The 21,263-nt window shown below is 41.3% G+C and overlaps 2 protein-coding genes across 4 annotated transcripts in view; both read left to right on the top strand.

Moving 5' to 3' along the window:
* The window catches only part of Pid1 (phosphotyrosine interaction domain containing 1), a 227,200-nt gene that overhangs the window by 28,574 nt on the left and 177,363 nt on the right, over positions 1-21,263 (top strand). The gene's annotated exons all lie outside the window — the stretch shown is intronic.
* Positions 16,158-16,722, top strand: LOC125413140 (small ribosomal subunit protein eS21). Its single transcript, XM_048454354.3, is given in 3 exon segments — positions 16,158-16,540; positions 16,543-16,697; positions 16,699-16,722. Coding segments are annotated over 3 exon segments (249 nt in total). The 5' UTR covers positions 16,158-16,470.

Genomic DNA, 21,263 nt, shown 5'->3' with positions numbered 1-21,263 from the left:
TAGAGTAGAAAGATGTGCGAACTCAGATAGAATGGAGAGACAATGAATGATTGTTCTGTGGGATGCTTCTGACCGTGGTCTTTATCGTATAAGCATAAGAGAAAGCAGTGGGCTTAAAGGAGACAAAAAAATTTATAGACGTTAATTTTAGGGAGATCATTCTTATAGTAGTATAGAAGATGTGTTGAAAAGCAGAAAAGGTACTTAGGAGTCTTTCAAATGTGGCAGGCTGGAAGAGATGAAACCGGCGTGATGAGTCGTGACCTGAGCCAGGTGGCAGATATGGAAGAAGCTAGAGGACCAGGCGGCAATGGCAGCTTATGAGAAGGCAAAAGCATACTACAGAGGGTGGGCGAGATTGCGAGCTGGGCAAAAGAATGCTGTATGAGGCCCTGAGCAAAAGCAGTCAGGTTCTGGAGGCGAGGAAGAAGGCTGTGGTGACAATGAGATAGTTTGGGTGGGGGGAATCATGCCTATTTATGTGGGGGCATGCAGAACATGTTAAATGATTTAACCCAACTCATGGACACATGTGAGTCCTCATCTAGGGCAGTTTCTCATCAGAAAAGGAAAACCGTATTTCAATCGCTGTTAAGTACCCCCTTGCACCTAACAACCTAAGGGCCATGGTCTTTCTCCTCAGTGATAACTCTTCACTTCGTTTGCGCTTGAGTTGCTTGCTGTTACAAGTATCTTATAGGGAGGTAAACTGACACCAGAGAAGGTTAGTGAGTGCTATAGGTGCTGAATACTGACTGAGATCAGATCTATATTCTACTGTTATTTTTGATTCTTGTAAGAAGACAACTTTGATGGGTTAACAGCTGAAAAATTAAAAACACATTCTAACATAATCAGATAAGTTGTGAAGTATTTTGGTCTTTATATGGCCTTTAAGACTTTATTGTCTGAATGAAAATGATTTAAACTTGATTTACACACAGTGCTGTGTGTGTGCATGTGTATATGTGTGTTCATGTGTGTGTGTGTGTATGTGTGTGTGTATTGCTTAAAACCATTACTGAATTTTTAGGGAAAACATAGCTTGAGTCTCTTCCAGAGTTGTAAAAATGGACATATTGAAAATTTATGCTTATGCAAAGAATACTTTTCCACATTATTGTTTGTAAGTTGCATGCAATATTCGTACTTGCTATGGCTAGGTAAACAGAATTTTATGGCCTTTCTGAGTAAGAGGAATTTTTCATTTTGACTGAGGATGAACGTGAGAGTCATCCTATAAAACAATAAAATGCAAGCTCCACAAGTCAAGTCCGAGGTGATTGCTGAGCAATGGTAGCTGCTTCTTTGGCTATAAAGCCACAGTCTTGTTACTACAGGACAAAAGCAGAGCCCCCTATGATCTAAAATATGCCATCCTGTACAGTTATCATACATTAAAAATATGGCCAGAAAATGAAACACAAAGACAAGAGAAAAAGGAGTCAATAGAAGCAGACCCTAAGATGACACAGAGTTGGAATAGCGATGACAAATTAGCTGCTATGAACGTTCCCAAGGAACTGGAGTTACATTCTGTTGCTGTTGTTGTAATAAAATAGGTTGGCAAAAGCAGCTTACAGAAGGAAGGGCTTATTATGAGCAAGCCAACATCAGGGGCTTAAAGCAGCTGGTCATATTGCATCTGCAGCCAGGAAGTAGCGAGGAGAGAATGCTTTAGCTTTTTCCTTTCTAGCCAAGGAAATGGTGCCATCCACCTTTTGGATGAGTTATTTCCATCTGGGTTAAACCAATCAAAATATTCTTTCACCTCATAGCCAGAGGCTTGCTTCCTAATTCATTCTCGATCTTGTCAAGTTGAAAATCAAGTTAAAACTATCACAGACACGGAGAACAATATCTTAATGAATAATATATAAAAGTTTACCAGATTTGTTGGAAAATATTAATTTTCGGTTCTAAGACATTCCCCAAAAAGCCCCAAAAGGAAACTCAAACAAAAGCATATGTAGACAAAGTAGAATTAAAATGCCAAGACTCAAAATGAAGACAAAATCTGGAAAGCAGTTATTGTAAACAGTGTGCTCTACAGTAGAGAGCAGCGACAGAAATGACCATGTACAGAGTCTGCGGCAGTACCTTGTTGCACGTGTTGAAGGAGAACAATATTCTATGAGTTCACACCTCTCCATCTGGGGAGACACGGTGCATATATGAAAACAGGGTTTTCTGTCTCTTTACTGGGTGTATTAGTCAGCTTGGTGTCACTGTAGCACAACATTTGACACAGCTAAAGGAGAAAAAACAAAGGTTTATTTCACTCACACTGTTGGGGTCTCAAAATCCAACATCGGGTCGGTTCTTGACTTGGATCCTGGTTAGGGCAGGCATAGAAGCCTGTTCTTTTGGTAGCTCATGGAGGGGCACCAGCTACATCTCAAACAGTGAGAGAAGTTGGGGAGCTGTCCCACAATTCCTATGTCTTATGGACCTTTCATTATGCTCCACCTTCTAAAAGCTCATAAGATTTCATTAAGATTGACATTCTCTCAGGGCTGGACATGCATCTTTGGCGGCCTTCTATGCCCAAAACATTTGGGAACCAGTGAGTTAAAGAAAATAATATTCAACATTGCTTGATTTCTCAGTCATTGAGAATTTCTAAAAAGTACGATCTCTCATCTATCAAGTGCCAAGTGATTTTGTTGTTGACATAGACCACAAAGTACTTATTCACCAGACTGTCTCAGGGGATTCCGCTTGTGAAATACTTCTGGGAACACTCAACTTCAGGAATTGAATTTGATTACTTTTATCTCTTATGTTTATTTTTATGATATTCCAGGTTGAAGTGATTTGGGGAAATAATTAGCAATATAGCCTTTTGAGTCTTTAATCTTGAAAATGCGTAGTTTTATCTATATTGCCTTTTCTTTCCTCTAATAACACACTTGCAGAGCTGAATGGCTTTGGGTTTTTGCCAGGTGAAATATTTTCCAGCAGGGCTCAACTGCTCAGTGTTGCTTTGTTAGACCATTTAGATATACATGAAAATAGAATTCCCACCTAGAGCTTTCAATGCATATTTTATGAGTGCAACAGTGCCAGGAATATAGATTGAATTGCATTACAATAAAATCGTTACCTTTTGGGTCTCTATTTCATCAGGATTATATGGACTCTTACGTGTAGCAATAGACAAGGTATTGCAAAGTAAATGCAACAAAGAGCGAGTAGCGAAAGCAGTTTGGAACTAATTGCAAATGACTTGAGCATCTAATTAAAGAAGAACTTCAGTGTCTTGACTTTAATTCAGTGAGGGATTAAGTGGCTTAGCCCTTCTGTGTGACTGAATGATATCATCTTGTCTTGTATTGTACCAGGGACACAGAGCTTAACTTCTTTTGCTTGGAATTTGTTTACTGTTCCCATCTCTTATTGCTAAATCCTGAAAGTCTGATGCGTTTCCTCCCATGGTTGAGTTTGAGTTCCTTCCAGACTCCTAGTACTTCAGCACTGATTGACCTGGGCGGTGACAAGGATAATTAAAAAATATAGTGGGGGACCCGAGCATGTAGCTCAGCTGGTGGAATTCTTGCCTAGCATTCCTGCAGCCCTGGGTTCAATCCCTAGCAATACATAACCTGAGAATAATGTCACATGCCTGTAACCCTTGCACTTGCAGGACGAATGTAGAAGGATCAGAAATTCAAGGCTTTCTGTGCTTTCATGGCAAGTTGAAGATCAGATGAGGATACACAAACCTCAAAAAAAAAATCTATCCTTCCAGAAAAAAAATCATAATGGACATTGATGTATTTGCATGCCTCTCTTTCTTATTTCCTCAGAGCTGAAGTCTCTTGAGATATATTCAACAGTGACATGGTGGTTCTTGGAGCAATCCTCAGCATCTATTCTTTGAAATCATCTGAGGAATGCATATTCCAGATCCTTCTGTTAGAGTATTAAATCTGAGACTTGCCTGTGGGATTTCAAATCAGTCCTAGAGAAGCTCCCTATCCTGGAGAGTCTACAGCTCCAAGGAGTTGAGAATCACTATCCAGGGGGCGGGGAAATCATTAGAATTACCGTTTCCATTCTGTTGATCATGCAGCAATGGGAGCGAAGTGGAGTCCAGGGGTTCTAACTGGGGTGGGAATGAATTAGGATGAGAAACATGTTTCAGATTAGTGATGAATATTAGGTAATTTAACAAGAGTTGGGTGCGACTCACATTTATGGAATAGTTTTCTGTAGATTAAGCCTTATGGAGTCTTTAGCTCCTTTTATGCTTGATAGCATCCATCAAGTCTGGACCATCGTCACTCAGGTCTGGACAATCAACCCTCAGGTCTGGACCATCATCACTTAGGTCTGGACAATCAACCCTCAGGTCTGGACTGTCATCATTCAGGTCTAGACAATCATCCCTCAGGTTTGGACCATCATCCCTCAGGTCTGGACTGTCATCCCTCAGGTCTGTACCATCATCAGTATTGTTTTACAAAGAGGAAGATGTTGGTCACTGACAACTTTAGTAATGGCTCTAGGATTTTAATGCTGGTCAGTTAGTGCTAACTTTGAGGCCATCGTCTCCAGCTGGTACTACCTAAGACTTCAGACTGGCCTGTCATCTTCTATCCCTGCATATGTAGCCAGTTGGTTTCTTCTTAAGTTATTCAAGAAGTAGAACCAAAGCTCATGTGCTTGTAGATAAACTTCTATCTTACTCATTTATCTGTGGCTCATTCCACCTCCCCTTTAGATGAATATCTAAAGCTACCTTGATCAAGGAGCATGAACATGAAATTTTATTGCTTTTGTAAACAAATGTTTGCAGCTTCTTTTCTTTGGAAGCTTTCTTTTCTTATCTTATTGTGGAAGTAGTAAATTCAACTGATCTTTGGGCTCTGGTTTGTGGTTTTGAAGCTTTTCCAAAATCAACTGAGTGGCAATGCGGTTTGGCATTTTAAGTAGCAGAGGCAGTATCTATGCAGTTGGATGATTTCAAAAGCAGTTACTGCTTGAATGGAGACCCCTTCCTATGGATTGAAGCTCTCCCTCCTTACTTTAAAAGCTTTAGTGGTTGATGAAAGATAGCTTTTAAGGTTTCATTCATGAGAATGGAGGACTCTACCTCTAAGGCATTTTGTTTTCTTAACCACCGCCAATTAAAAAGAAAGACATGATGTTTTAAACAAGACACAGCATAGTAAGCAAGAGGAAGAGGTTCCCTAAATTGCATTTTAATGTGACCATATGGCAATAGAAAAACAAAACATTGAAAGTAACCTTTAAAGTTACCAGTTACTTTTATGTTAGCCCCATCATTCCCATCAAGCAGATTCAATTTAGCAGAGGAGAATAAAAGAAGGACATTGATTTAAAAGGGAACAATTGATTTCACTCTGTGTACGTCAGTATAAATGAATTATAGAGTCAATACTAATTAATTGCAGTATTAGTAATCCCACAGACTTCCTTCCCACGATCCACTTCAATAACTGAATGTTTGTCAGGCATTCCTAAAATTAAGAAAAGTGTATGTGTGTAGGTGTGCACATATGCATGCGTGCAGTTGAGGAGAAAGGATAGGTAAGTATATAATTACTTCAAAAATGTTGATCACATTCCCCTTCTGCTAGGGTAGCTTTCAATTTTAAGGAGACTCACTGTAGAATGGGCATAGTTTCTCTTTCTCTCCTTTCCCTTGAGTCTATGTCCTCCGCCCTCGTTTCTCATACCACATGTGGTCACAAACACAGGAATAGCTTTGTCCCTGACCTTTTCCTGATTGTTTTTCTATTGCATGAAAAGTGTTGCTGCTCTCTCTGTCTCTCTTTCTCTGTCTGATTTTAGTACCATTTTCTCGGGAAGGAAGTCACTCCTGAGAGCTCCCCCACTCCCTGTGTCTAGCTGTGTACTGAGGTTTGAGTGGGAGCGATTTAGGGAAAAACTACACTTGTAGGCAAGGAGGGGTAGAGGGGAAGAACAATTTTTCCGAGAAAGTGTAGGGTTAAGACTGGCAAGGGTCTAGAGGAGCCAACGACAGTTGAAAATCAGAGGGAGAGATGGCATTTGTCCCCCTGACATCATGGGCTTAATAAGCTGAACGTCCAGGATGCAGGAAATTGGACTTATGGTCATCAGTGATGTAGGAGTAGTGGTTAATATTTGTTGAGGGGTTGATATGTCACACCCATGCTAGGTGCCCCAAATACTTCACTTGCTACATTAGCAATAGTCTTTCAGACTAGACCCCTTGATGTGGCCTTCTCACCAGAACCTCCAGGCCTGCTGATGTGATCCTCTGGGCATTTTATTCAATCAACTCTTGTCTGTAATCATCCAAATTTCCTCATTGTCTTCTCATCTCCCCAATCCCTGAAACCCGAGAATGCTATGTATATCTGTTGGTACTGATGTAGTAAATTATTGAAAATACAGTGGCTTAAAATAATACAAAGGCATTATGTAAATGGGTCAGGTTGTCAGAAATCTAAAATGGGCCTCACTAGACTCAAATGTCTGTAGCTTGGAGTTTCTTCTGGAGGTTCATGAGGAGTCTTCAAGCCTCTGACTACCTTGACCTCTGTGCAGATTACTCCTGTAGCATCTGCAATCTAGACATTTGTCAGCACTTTGTGACCATTTCCTCGTAATAACCTGTAACTCATTGCCTTTCAAGGGAGGCGCCTCTTAGGGCATTTTAGTAGATCATACAACAAAGTTCACTGTAATCATCAATAAACGTAACTAATTGACTCACAACAAGTGTTCTCATGAGAAAGCAAGTTTTATAGTTATTTTCTATGGTGTAATTTGCTCCCCAGATTCAGTGCACTGCTTTCTTCTAGGCACTTGAACTTGAAAATTGTCTACTTCTCTAATTCCTCGTTTCAACTCGATTTTCATCTCTATTGACCCTGCCTCGCCTCTGAAACCATGTTCATACACAGATATCTTGAGTTACTCAGGGCTTCCAAGACCTTGTCACATGCCTTGAGTCCCTGAAAGTTCCATACTAGAACACTTCATACAACCCTCATCCTTGCCATCTCCCTGTCCTCGTAAAATTTCCCATTCTGCTTTGAATAACTAACAACTCGTCTGTTGAGAATAATTCTAATTATATTATGAAAGAAGATGTTATTAAATAGATTGGTTAACAGATAATCCCATTTCAATAATTTGTGTAATTATACAGACAAATTAACCATTCTGTTTTATTTTTTTTTTAAATTTTGTAACAAAAATCAAGCTAAGGGCTGGTGGTTTACAAAGACTCCCACTGCCTTCCCCTGGTGTCCTCTCTGATAGTAAGGGCTTTGGCACTTCTTAGATGAATTGAACCAATTCAACTTTGTGAAGAAATGGAACACTGGGTTGTTTCTGTGGCTGCAAGATGAGAGGCTGACTTGAGAACCACATCCTTCGATTTCAGTTCAGAATTATTTTCTGTGGCCTCAGTTTGCAATGAAGCCGTTCCCACACACCTTTCACGAAACTCATATTTTTTAACAGTTTCCCTCCGGTGCGAGTCTCAGAGGAACACATGTGTTTGTGGAGAGGACACGTGCACATTTACGTGCTTTTGTGGGATGGGGGAAGATGAAGCTGGATGAGAGAGGGGAACATTGGGAGATGTCCTCTTTCTGATGACAATCTCTGCTCAGGCTTGAACTGAGCAGGCTTGAACTGAACAGTAAACAGGAAACTATGTTTACATGTGTCTGCTCCAGGTTTGATTGTTAAACTTAACATGGGATGGCGTTAGGTTGTGACTCTATTGTAAGTGCTTTCCTCGTGAATGGGGTTAATGGCCTTCCACAGTGTTCCGCTCACCTGACCTACCTCCTGCTATAAAAGGATATTTCTCACTTCCAGAGGATGTAGCCCTCAGCAGGAAGCTGAACTGCTGCTTCCTTGATCTTGAACTTCCCAGCCTCCACAACTGGAAAAGAAGACATTCCTGCGATTTTTTTCTTTCTACTTAAAAATTTACTTATGAATTTATGTATATAAATGTTTTGTCTGCGTAGATGTCTGTGTACTGTGTGCATGCCCAGTTGCCTGCAGAAGCCAGAAGAGAGCATTGTATCTCCTGGTACTGGAGTTACAGACAGTTGTGAGCCATTGTATGGAACCCAGGGCCTCTAGAAGAATAACCAGTACTCTCAAGCACTGAGCCATTTGTCCAGCCCCTGCTGTTCTTCTTGAATTAACCAGACTGTGGCATTTTTTATAGAAACCTTAATGCACTAAGATGGAAAGGGAAGAGAGACGTAGGAGGTGAGTTCTGGAAATGACATTCTGTGTCTAGACTATAAGATGCAGTGGTGGAAGCATACATTAAGACATATTACGGGGGACCCCCATGAAAGTCTGGGAGTGCCAGTGTAGTTGCAAGAGTTCTCCTTTACCATTAAAATCCAAGTGTCCCCAAAGCCACACAACTTTTTTTCTGGCTCTACTTCTCAACCAGGGAAGTAGCCATAGACAGGTGTCCCAGAATGCCTGATCTCCACTGTGTTTATTTCCTGACAGGGCTGGAAAGTGTATAAGTTAAATGTGGGTTGCCTGTCAGATGCTAAGCAAGTGGTTTCTTTGCGACATAATCAATGCGATGGGGATGAGACATGCTCATATGATAACTTACTCCCCGGGTGAGTATGTCCAACAATGGAATGAAATTACAACATAAGGCCAATTTGGGAGTTGAGTGACTCCCCTATAAACCAAAGTGAGGGCTTGGGTCTCAGATCACTGAATCGGAAGTCTGCGCCTTCCTTAAACAGACCTTGCCTGTTCATGGTTGGCCTCATTGGTTATACTGGCTGCCTGTGGAAGTTCACTGTGGGGCCTTCTGATACAGTTTCTATGTGCAAAGTGGTGGAGAGAGATGAATGCATTTGTTCCTTGTTCCTGTTTTGGTTTTTTTGCCTGGATAAGACTACCTGACATGACTGATTTTCTCTATGCGAGGCTTCCATGATTGTTAAGAAGGTTAAATGCTTCTGAGTAGATGTGTCAGTCAGTAAAATGCTTACCATGTAAGCACTGTCTTGAGTTGAAGTTCAAGAACCTAAGTAAGAAAGCCAGGCATGGTGGCAGATGTTGGCGACTCCCCAACCCAGGACTGTGGTGGTGGAAACAGATAGAATCTTAGGGCTCCCTGACCACCCAGCCTTGCTACTCAACCAGATCCAAGCCAGTGAAAGACTCAGTCTCACAGTCAAAGATAGAAGAATTCCGAGGCTTCCTTCTGGCTTTCTTGTGTGTGTGCGCGCATGTGTGAGAATGTGTGCTTGTGTGTGTGTGTCTGCATATGTATGTATGTGAGTGTGCATGTGTGTGTGTGTGTGTGTGTGTGTGTGTGTGTGTGTGTGTATAGCTAAAGGAAGAATGGATTTACTTTGACTCTCAGTTTAAGAGTATATCTAGTTCATCATGGTGGCAGAAGTTTGAGGCAGGGAGTGATGAGGGTGGTGTTCAACCTATTTACAGTCTGGAACCTCAGCCCACTGCATGGTCTGCTCTCAGCCCATGGCAAGGTCTGTCCTCAACCCACGGCCCAGTCTCTTCATACTTCAGCGGGGTCTTCCCACCTAAATTAACTACATAACCCCTCAACTGCATGCCCAGGGTCTTTTATGCCAGGTGATCCTAGATCTTGTCTAATTGACAATATTGACAATGACAGAGGCTAAGAAAAGTCCGGTGACTTCGATGATTGTATTATGAGGAGGTTCTGGGACCCTTTTCAGTATAATAAATCTATAGTTCCATGAAAGAAATAGAAATAAATCAAAAGAAAAAAGTTATATATTTTACATAACAATATACAATATTTGATATTGCTTAAATATATGTATGTTTCCACCTACACTCAGTACACAAATATACATACTCCATAAAAATTATGTGTATATAAAAAGTATGTTTCTTTATAAATTCAGTTGTGCTGGTTTTGAAAATCGGGTTCTGATCTGATATAAAAAATAAAAAATATACTTTTTAAATCCAATTGACTCAGGAAAAAAAAATCACAAGCAAATATTACAAAATCCCCAAAAGCAGTAATAAATTCCTCTTGTTGATTTAGATTCCATTAGGTCCTGGGCTCTTGAAACAATTGGTGGATTCATAGCGCTGACTAACGGGATCACATAAGGGTTCTTCATACAAATGGGGTCCATAGATGTTATCCACAGGAAAACTTTCAATTGTCAAAAGAGATAAACAGGTTTTGAATCTGAGTAGTGTTTAGTCAGGACGTACAGTGAAGGCCAGGAAGGGTTCATACTGCAAAACACAGGACTTACTGAGGAGTTCCTGTACCTAAAAATCTGCTGCTGTCTAGATCACTTGCTGAAGAGCATCTCTCTAGCTCTCCCGCTCCGTCCTCCTTCTTTCGTCTCTCTTCCTCTTTCCCCTCCTCTCTCCCTTATTTTCTCTCCCTCTCCATCTTTTCCTTCTTTTATCCATTCCTTTCTACCTCTTCCTTCCCTTCCTTCATCTTCTTCTCCCTCCCTAACCCTAACAATAGCATAGTACACTATGGGGCATGCTTTGGGCACCAACTCACGGTCACTGTTCCAAATACCTTTAGTTTATCCGTGGATACATCTAAACTCTTTCTGGCAGTTCATTAGAAACGACTATTTTGTTTTAGATTCTCATTCATTCCCAGGTTAAGGTAAAACATCACAGTTAAGTAACACAAAGAACTCAAGACATCAGAAAAATATCACCTGGGACAGTTGTTTTACAAAGTTTAAGGCAGTGCTTTCTCCCAGCATGCTTTGTGTTTTCACAAAAGTCCTACTATGTACTGCACGTGTAAGTAAAAGAGCTAAATAAAACTTAATGGATCACCTGAGTCAAGTTATTGACAAAAACTTCTGCTTTATGCCAAGTTCAAATTGCAGAATCTGAAGGCCACATCATAGGTTGCAGGGTGTTGAGTTGGGATCTCTCACCTCTGAAAATTTAAAGATGAAATTACCCCATCTGTAAGTGGCGACTATGGGAGGAGCCAAGTGGTATATAAAACATACATAGCTACTTAAAAGACCTTGGATAGCCCACATTTGAGTTGTTTTGATTTTTGACTGAGTAGACATTACATAAGAATTTGTTTATCATCATCAGATGACCCCAATTGTTTGAGACAATATCCATCACTAATCACTTTTTTAGTTGGGTTTGAACATACCTAACCGCAGTGCAGAATGAAGCTGTGAGAGCCACGTGGCTTCAAGGTTCCTTGACAACGGACTCCTGTACAAGGTGTGCTACAGTGAAAGAAAGCATGTGGCCCCAGAGCGAAGCACAGATTTCACTGCTGGCTATTCACGGATTCCTTCACTTTCTTGCAAATTGCGACTCAACACCTCCTATGAAAGGAAACTTTACAAACCACAAATTAATTTAGGGGTGGATCTAGGCTTCCCTGAATGTCACTGAGGCAAGTTCAAGAGAGTAAGCCTTTCTTGTATTTTCAAGAGACTCCAGACCAGTGCACTCCAGGGGCTGGTGTGTTTTTGAGATAAGGAACATCTCTCACAGTAAGTAAGGTTAAAGACTCACAAGGCATAGGGTCTTTCCCCATGGAGAACTGAGTGTTTTATGGGCTTTTAAACTCTTGTTATGCTTGTATCAACAGTAGTTCTTACGGCTGGTTTCCACACACCAATGACATTCCTGTGGGCAGAGAGAGCCTCCCAGGAGTCTCAAAGATCATGTCAGGAAAGCAGTGACAACGTGATTTTAACAGATAAATTTTGCTTAAGCAATTGCATTATTGTTTTAATAGACACATTTTTTGTTTAAGTATACAGAGTGTGAAATTATCTATCTACATGTGTTTCAGATGCTTATAGATTTCCATACCTGTACAATAAAGAGTGTGTCTACCTAGCAACAGTTTTAGAGCAGAGGATGTAGCCAGATATACCCAAAGATCACGTATATGGTCATGTAGTCTGTAGTTGCTCAACATGCTTTACAAATAGAACCATATCTATTTCCAATATCTATATGTATACACACACATATAGGTTGTCAGACTTGGCAGCAAGTACCTCACCTTAACCGCCGAGCCACCTCTCTAGCCTGGTATCTTGAAAATCAACAAAGGTAAGCGTGCCAATTTTTGAAACAAGTCAAAGATATGTTTAGGAGATTCCTGAAAAAAATATTAATGGTCAATAGGACACATTTTTAAAATATGCAAACTCTTTAGTGTAGCAGTGAATATACATTAGAGTGAGAAACAGTAAAGCAGAATTGGAGAGATGAGCAGCTGCTGGTGCACATCTGTCAGCTCCCTGAGCATGTCATCAGAACTGAAGGTTCGAGATTTTCACACTGTCAAGTTTGGTATGCTGATCTTCATTCTCATATGCTTGTGTGAGGAAGCTGCAGAATTTCTGGTGAGAACATTTATATTCAAGGAAGAAGAAACAAAATAAGACCTTTTTTAGGAGGGAAGTTAGCGATTTCCCTGGTATTCCCAGTACATTTCCGTTAACATTATGTTTCTCCCCCTCCCCTCTCTTCATGTATATATATGTATATGTGGTGTGCATGTATGTGTGTTCACATGTATGGTGTGTGTGTGTGTGTGTGTGTATAGAAGCCTGAAGTTGATGTCAGGAGTCTTAACACTTCTACCTTACTCTTTTAGACAGTGTCTCAACCCCAGAACTTCCAGCTGTGTCTAGTCTGTCTAGGCAGCTTGCTTCAGGCTTCCCCCCACCTCTGCGTTCTGACGCTGGAATTACAGGCTAGCTGTTCTACCAACCCAGCATTTATGTGGGTTCTGGGGATCAGAATTCTAGCCCTCTTGCTGGCATGGCACATATTATAAGTGCTGAGCCATCTCCCCACCCATGCATTCTTTGGTTGTCTTTCTTCCTATTGGCTGGAATCACATCCTAACCCTAGCAGACTTTCAGAGCATCCCTGAAGGGGGAAGGCCAAGGAAAGTGGGAATGGAGAACAGCGGCCAGTGATGAGATCAGCCAGGTTAGTGGAGTATCGTTTGTTACTACTGACGTGCCATTAGGGGAATGTGTTCACACACAGGTTAAGGTGTTTTGATTCAGGACTATGAGGGTGAAAACACTCAATGTCTCTCGTCACTGTTCATGGTGGTAGCTGCTGACCACAGGTGGCTCTTAAGCCCTTGAAGTATGGCTACTGTGACTAAAGATTTGGTTTTTAAGATTACGTTTAACTTTATTTTAAATAGTCATATGTGGCTAGCAGTTTGGACCACACAAATTAGATGATTCATCTGAATTATTTTGGAACAAGAGATGACATTTGGAGATTAAATCTTTTGTAGTTACGTGTGTTCTTTTTTTTTAAATTATAATTTAATTATAATATTTATCGCTTCTTTTTCCTCCCTCCAGTCCCTTACATATAGGCTTTCCAACTCTTCTTCAAACCCCTGGCCTCTTTCCTCACTAATTGTTATCACATGCATATATTTGAATATGTTCCTAAATATAATCTGTGCAGTCTAGATAATGTTAGGAGTATGTATGTTTTAGGGCTGACCATTTGGCATTGAACACCAAATTGGCGTTCTCTTCCATGGGGAGGACCACCTCTATTGCTCCCCAGCTTTCCCCAACTGCGTTTGCATAGGATTATGGCCTCATGGGCTTTTCTCCTTCTAGTCTGGCACGTTCATTGACATCGTCGCTGTTCAGCTCATGTTTGGGCAGTCATGTTAATAGGACTTCATGGGTGTAGCTTCTGATATTAGAAGGAGACACAACCTCACAGCAAACCCTCTGATCTTCTGGCTCTTACGATCTTTTTGCTACCTCCCCTGCAACGTTTCCTGAGCTTCAGGTATGGGAGTGTTTTGTAGATGTGTTCTTTGGGACTGGGCTCCAAAAGTCTGCATTTTGATTGATCTTGGTTTTCTGGAGTTTGGTCTCCATCTGTTGCAAAGAGAAGTTTTCTTGAGGAGAAGTTGAGACTACGCTTATCTGTGCATATAAGGACAAATGCATATATACTGTTGCTAAGGATTATGCTGGTTTAGTAAATTAGCCTTCCCAGAGTCTCTTACAGTGGCCATGATTTTACTAGCATGGAGTAGTTAGGTAGGTTTTCCAGTAACTGGCATGGTCTCCTTCTTGTTGAGCGGCTCTTCAGTCCAACTAGAGTTGTTGGTTGTTGCCTAAGTATTAGTGCCTCCACTGCACCTATGGGTTTATTGTGCCATGCTGGCTGTTGATGTGTTTTGTAGGCATCACAACCAGATAGAGCTGTTGGCTCTTGCAAAGCATGTGCATTTCCATATATTCCATATAGGTTTTTAGTTTGCATTTATATGTAATTGCTTTATATTTCTTTGCTCAAGCACAGATTTCTAAATTCTAATCTGGAGATTGCTCTTATAGTTAAGAAAATTTAGCACAATAATAAGAAAAAATATGTACCAAATAGCCCATTTCCTTTTGCAGCACCATTTCAATGCCATTGCAGTGACATTGGGAGCAAAATGATTCTTACAGGGACCACTGGCCTTCTTGAGTTCTACCATTATATAAACCACCACTCCCCCAACACACACACACACACACACACACACACACACACACACACGCACGCACACACACACACACACACACACATCATGAAATGATCCCAACCTCAGAAACATGTGAGTTTATTTTGGATTTAATTTTATTCTTGGCAAGTTTCATGAGAAAGAAATATTTGAGGAGCCCGGGGAGCTTGCAGTGTTGAGAGGCCTTCCCAGCTCTGGTTTCCTCACACACTTGGGTGTTGGTGAGCAGCTTGCCAGAGCTCTTTGGACAGAGCTCCGAGAGACTGAACATGGCCAAGCTGGAAGGGTATGGACCTAACATGTGTTAATAGGAAGCATCACAGGAGCTCGGAGTTCTAGCGACTTGGGTGGTGTCACGTGGATTTGGGAGGCGTCATGCTGTGCTGAGTTTTGCTAGGATATATGACAGCAAGTCATTTTGGTCATCCAAATTAGACCATTTCAGTGACTTTCAGGTCCACCGTAGATCCCTTGATTTATGTGTGATAATTCAGAAATAAGTAATAAAATTTTCTGAGGGGAAATTTTATACTTTTAAGAGAAACTGTTAAACTAATTCTTTAAAAAAAAAGAAACTGCATAAATATTGCTTAACTTTGACCAGGTCACAGACCTACATGGAAGATGAACATTGCTGTGTAGGTGCCAAGACTGTAGTAACTGGTGTATATATAGTGGGAATTAGTGCCAGGATCCCCCGTGGTTACCAATACCCTTGGGTAAAAAGTCCTTTACAAAAAATGGCGTGTTATTTGCACTTGTTTAAGTATTTCGTAGACATACTCTTCTGTGTACTTAAATTGTCTCTAGATTACTTGCAATTGTAAAATTAATCTGAATGGTATGTCAGTTGTTCTGTTTGGGGAACATGGCAGGAAAATGTCTGTATTCAGTTGTCATAGGTCTAAAAGTGCGGTACATGAACAAGACATCACCTGAACAGTGCTCGACTGAGTACTGAGGAGAGGCTACTGCTAATGATGGGTGAACTAGCAGGAGGTCACAGCAGGGCGTGCTCACATCCCTTCGTTAATGTCATTAATGTGGATTCAGCATAGGGCACGGCATGTAGCAGTTTAAAGGTTGGCTTCTTTGGAACTTTCTAGATTTTTTTTTTTTTAACGCACTTTCATCTGTGGTTGACTGAATCCCGGGATTTGGAGCCTATGAATATGTAGAGCTACAGTACTGTGAAGAGCTAGCTTATCGGTTAAAGCAACAGTGCTGAGATTCATAGCAGCACCCTGACTGCAAACAGAGCGTGCTCAAAGGGCTAATGCTGGAGTGGCTGGAGTCCAGGAGGAGGGGAAAGGTTGAGGGAACAAGTGAGCGCTAATGTAACATCAGAGGCCGGTATCAGTGGGGAGCACTTGCTGCCCCTAATCTTTAAAAAGGCCCAGAAGATCTCTGGCCTTAGAAGAGGAACCTCTGAGTAGAAGTTATGTTCTTGGGTACAGGAGAACAGCCTTGGAAATAAGAAGCACAGGAGAGTCAATAGTATTCTTGTTGTAGCTTTTTCTAGAAGCTTCCCATCCATTACCTGGCCAATCTTATAAGGCTATGGGCACGTCAAGAATACAGTATCCAAAGATGAAGGATGAAAGAGGCTAGCGTGGTGCTGCCATGTGTACGGTACCATTGTGTGGCCAGGCTTTGAAACTGTTCCACGTACTTGGTAATTTCATCTTCTCAAAGGCTCTGACTACTAACGAGAAGATTGACGCTCAAGGAAGATATGCTGGCCAATGGCAGATTCCAGTGACCTGCTCCCTCTCCAGACTCCCATACCCAAGGTATAACGACTGTGTTTGTGAAAATGTGTCGAATGGTTTAGGCCACCAAGTCTTGTGTAAGAATCATAGTGTGCCTTTCTGCGCTCCCGCGGCCTAGTGAGCAGGCAGGACCTCGACATGCAGAACGACGCTGGCAAGTTCGTGGACCTGTTCATGCTGTGGAAATGCTCTGCGAGCAACCGCATCATTGTGCCAAGGACCACACGTCCATCCAGATGAATGTGACCAAGGTTGACAGGGTCACAAGTCAGTTTAATGGCCAGTTTAAAACCTATGCTATTTGCGGGGCCATTTGCAGGATGGGTGAGTCAGATGATTATGTTCTCCGATTGGCTAAAGATGATGGAAATTGTCTCCAAGAACTTTTAACCAGAAGAAATCAGGGGAAATCTGTCATAAATAAAAGTGAGAAAAAGTAAAAAAAAAAAAAAAAAAGTAAAAAGAAAAAAGAATCATAGTTGTAACAAGGGGATGGGTGTTCCTCTTTACCCATTACACGTAGTATCACACTGAACACATAATATTCCTTGAGGAGACGAAGGGACGAAGGTGTTAGTTTTGGGGCAAATGACTCAGGACTGACATTTGAATTTAGGGGGTTTTGATTCTGAAACTATTGGTCTGTAAACTCTACTACATTGCTCATTAGAAGATGTTGGCTGTTAAAGCAGTTAAGTTAAACCCAAACCTGAAGCAACACAGAAAATCAAAATAATGTCAGCCAGTCTGATGTTTTGCCTATTGTTAATCTCTGTTTAACTTTATGTAATGTGATTCCTCATTTTGACCATTTGAAGAGCCTGTAAATAATGATGTTCTCTATTCATGGAACTGGAGAAACGGCTCAGTGGTTAAGAGCACTTGTTGCTCTTACAGAGGACCGAGGTTTGAGTCCTACCACTATGTGGCAACTCATCTCTAACTATGGCATCTAACGCCCTCTTCTGGACTCTATAGGTATTGTGTGCATGTGGTTCACAAAGGTACATGAAGGTAAAAAAATAAATCTTGCATGAAAATAAAGTTTAAAAAGGTTCAAGAAACAAGGCAGTGGTGGTGCCTGCCTCTAATCCCAGACTTAGGTGGCAGAGGCAGGCGAATATCTGAGTTTGAGGCCAACCTGGTCTACAGAGGGAGTTCCAGGACAGCCAGGACTATATAGAGAAACCCTGTCTCAAAAAACAAAACCAAAACACAAAAAAGGTTCAGGTAAATAATGCATAAACCAAAACCAAAAAGAAAATCTTCAAGTAAGTGGGTTGTAATTTCCAGGAGAAGCTCACATAAAATACCAAATACTAAAGTTAATCCCAAGTAAGTCACAGTTACATGCTAAATTTTTTATTTATGAAGACAGGCAGGAGCTGAATGGGAGAGTGGCTACCACCCTCACTTCTTATACTCACAGAAGCAGTTGTGATGTTGAGCTTAGGAAGTGATTTCTTATCCAGTGTCATAATAGCCCATAGCTAGGAGCTACAGATGAGATGTTGAGACTCCCAACTCTTTTAGTGGCCCCTTATCAGATGAGGATGTACCCCAGGGGGACCTCTAGATTTCTGGCTCTAGATTTCACAGCTGACCCATCCCAAGGTCTTGTGATTTTTTTTTCCATCTTGACTATTAAAACAACATAAAGGGAAAAAAATTAGAAGTTTCTATACAGAAGTCTTATTAGATCATCATCAGATAAATAATAATGTAGCATGAAGCAAACAGTAGAACAAACCAGAGGATGTATTGACATCTGGCATGATGGTCAAAGGGCTTAATTTTGTAATGTATTTTAGTTGGCACACATGTAGCACCGTGTTGATAAATCGACAAGGGACATAAAAAGCATCAATATAAGATGCCCGAGTCTGCTTTCTTCAAAAACCAAGCTAATCAATAATGAAATGTATGCAAATTAAAATATTAACTATCATTTCATATGCTTCAAAATGAAGAGTTTTAAAAAATTCTTTAGGCCAATGCTAGGAAATAATGAGACCCTTGGTGTAGTGACTATGGAATATGTTTAGTCTCTCCGGAAAGGCGATTTGGCAACAGTTATAAGGTATCATAGAATTCCCTCACCCATCAATTCCACCCCTGGGAATTTATCCTGTGGCCATTATTAGGGCCAACAAAGTTCACACATAAGAAAAAGTTCACTGCGGCAATAGTTATAGTGGTGAGAAACTGGAATCCATTTGAAGCCCTCAGAGAAGTGACTCACCAAACTACGGGATTATATGTCTGAGGATTCTGTAAAGAAACATAACTGGTGTGTGTGTGTGGATGGGGCAGGACAGGGAGAGGAGAGTGAGACAGAGAGGAGAGAGGAGGAAAGAGGGAGGAGGCAGACTGTCTGAAACTGGTTGACGTGATGATACAGGAGACCCACAGACCCAGGAGAGTCGATCCAGAGGGCTCTGGCGAGTCCTGATTTAAAGTCAGGAAAGAAGATGTGCTCTCTTGAAGACGTCAGGTCAAAGGGGTAATTATTTCTCAACAAGTTGCATTTGAGCAAGACTTTCAACATACTAGATGAGTCTTATCCAGGGTGGGAGAAAAATCAGCTTCACGCAGTTCACCAGATCCAGTGTACTGCCACCCAGAGCCACCTATGCAGATCTGTGCGGACATTGTCTTTGGCCAGGTATCTGGGTACCCTGGAACTTAGTTGCTGTGAGTCATGAAATGAAACATTATAGCCTACATAGCCTTTGAATCCATCGTGAAAACCATATAGTAAGAATGCTAATGATATTCACTGAGGAAGAAAAGCCAATTAAACTTTATAATGTGCCTTTGATTTCCAAAAGTATTAACATTAAGAGTAATTACATGAAAATTAAACTATGGATGAAATAGGATGAAAGTTAGTGCTCATTATAGACACTTTTGTATATGCACACTTGTGTGTGCAAGCGCACATGCACAATATTGTTGGCAGATGGCAAGGGACGAGAAGAATTCTTGGTGAGTGAAGGCTCAGGATCAGGCTAGATAGGTGCACTGATGCCGAGTGCTGGGAACATTAAGGTCCCATCCTCAAGTAATTGAACTTTGTATGAGACTGTTAGTGAATGCATATTCGATCAGTACGCTAAAATAACCAGATCAGCTCAAAGCAACAGATATAATTTAGTAATTGAAAAACGGGGAAACTCACGCTACCGAAGTAGAAGGTCCGAAGTCCAAACGAGTCAGGCGAGCACTGCGCAGAGAGTGCGCGCACCTATCTCCCCTGGTTAACTACCTGGGCTCCTGGCAGCCATACCCTAGCCAGATATGATTGGCTGAGCTTCTCCATCAGAAAACAGACAGAATGAACACAGCACCCAAAAACTGTGCATGAACACCCAAGGGCGGCAAGTTGCCAGGTACACGGGCTAAAAATACAACCTTAATAGACTCAACTTAGAGTGACCAACTGTCCCTTTCCTTGTGTTTGGGAAAGTTTGCAGAATAAGTCCCAGAGAGAGGGAGAAAGGGGAAGGAGGCAGGCTGCATGGAATTGGTAGATGTGATAATGCAGGAGACCCACAGACCCAGGAGAACTGATCCAGTGGGTCCCAGTGAGTCCCCGTCTGAGGTCAGGAAAGAGGATATGCTCTCTTGAAGACTTGCAACATACTGGCTGCATTTCACCCATGCTGGGAGAGAAATCAGCTCCCCCAGTTCACCTCCCTCAGCGAGTTGCTCACCCTAGTCTAAAATATGCAAAGTGAAATGCATGTTCTATAAGAGGGATGGAAGATGAACGAGGAGCAAGTCTAAGCTGAGCCTCTGATTCCATGGGACAGAGTTGGGAATATGGTTTGGAAATATTTTGTAGTAGAAGCAATCAAGGGACATTTGGAGAGTCGGGGGGGGGGGGAGAAACTGAGATTTTTGTTTTTTTAAAATTTTCTTTAGCTAAAATAAAATAAAATAAAATAAAAGTCAAGACGGTTGAACAGTCAAATCATAGCAAATAACCCCCTGGTGAAAACATCGCTGGTTTAAATCTGAATGGCTTCCTTATTGGGTTTTCCAATTACTGTTTTATTTATTTGGTTTTAATTTTATGCCAAGGGGAATACAAACCTATAACAACACCTCATTAATTTGCACTAATGGGGAGGCCGAGTGCTGACTGGTACGAGAGCACGCTATTTAAACGCACACAATGCTAATACATCTGCGGCCTTAGAAAACACCCGTGCCAATGGGATGGAGCCTACTGAACTTTGAAGTTTCTTCTTGTTTTCCCAGCTGGGCTCCGACTGCTACCACCTCCTGGTGTCAGACTCTCACCACCGACTATTCCTTGGCACTGCCTTCCAACTGTCCTGTTTATTGGTTTACTGGAGAGCAGGGTCTGTCAGTGTCCTTGTGGCCAACCTGTGTGGAGTTGGGGCCAACTTCTAGCTCTCTGTGAGTTATCCTTCTGTGAGGATGGAAATCAGTGTTTGTGAGTCAAGGGGTCCCCAAGGGTTCCTAGGTCTCAGACTCTTTTCTGGCTAGTTGCTAGTTCTACATAAGCCACCCAGTTTTTCCTGTTCCTCACTTTCTCTGTGTAAAATGGTTTATTGGCATCACAGAGTTTAATGACAGTTGCGTATAATTGCTGAGCACTGCATATACCCCACATGTTTATTAATATTTCCGTCCATCAGATGCTTATTAGTTATGTCTAGTTACCTCCCTGTACTCTAGCCACATGTCTGCTTATCTGCCTATCTGTCTGTCTGTCTATATGCCTATCTATCTATCTATCTATCTATCTATCTATCTATCTATCTATCTATCTATCTATCTATCTACCTACCTACCTACCTACCTACCTAACCATCTATATATCCATATATCTATAGCATCTATGTATTCATCTACACACTGACCTATCTATTGACCTAAGTATCTACTATGTATCTACC

This window comes from Myodes glareolus, chromosome 1 (assembly GCF_982192425.1).
Source record: "Myodes glareolus chromosome 1, mMyoGla1.1, whole genome shotgun sequence".
NCBI classification, from domain to species: Eukaryota; Metazoa; Chordata; class Mammalia; order Rodentia; family Cricetidae; genus Myodes; species Myodes glareolus.
The sequence above is the reverse complement of the archived record's forward strand: the minus strand, read 5'-3'. Positions and strand labels throughout refer to the sequence as shown.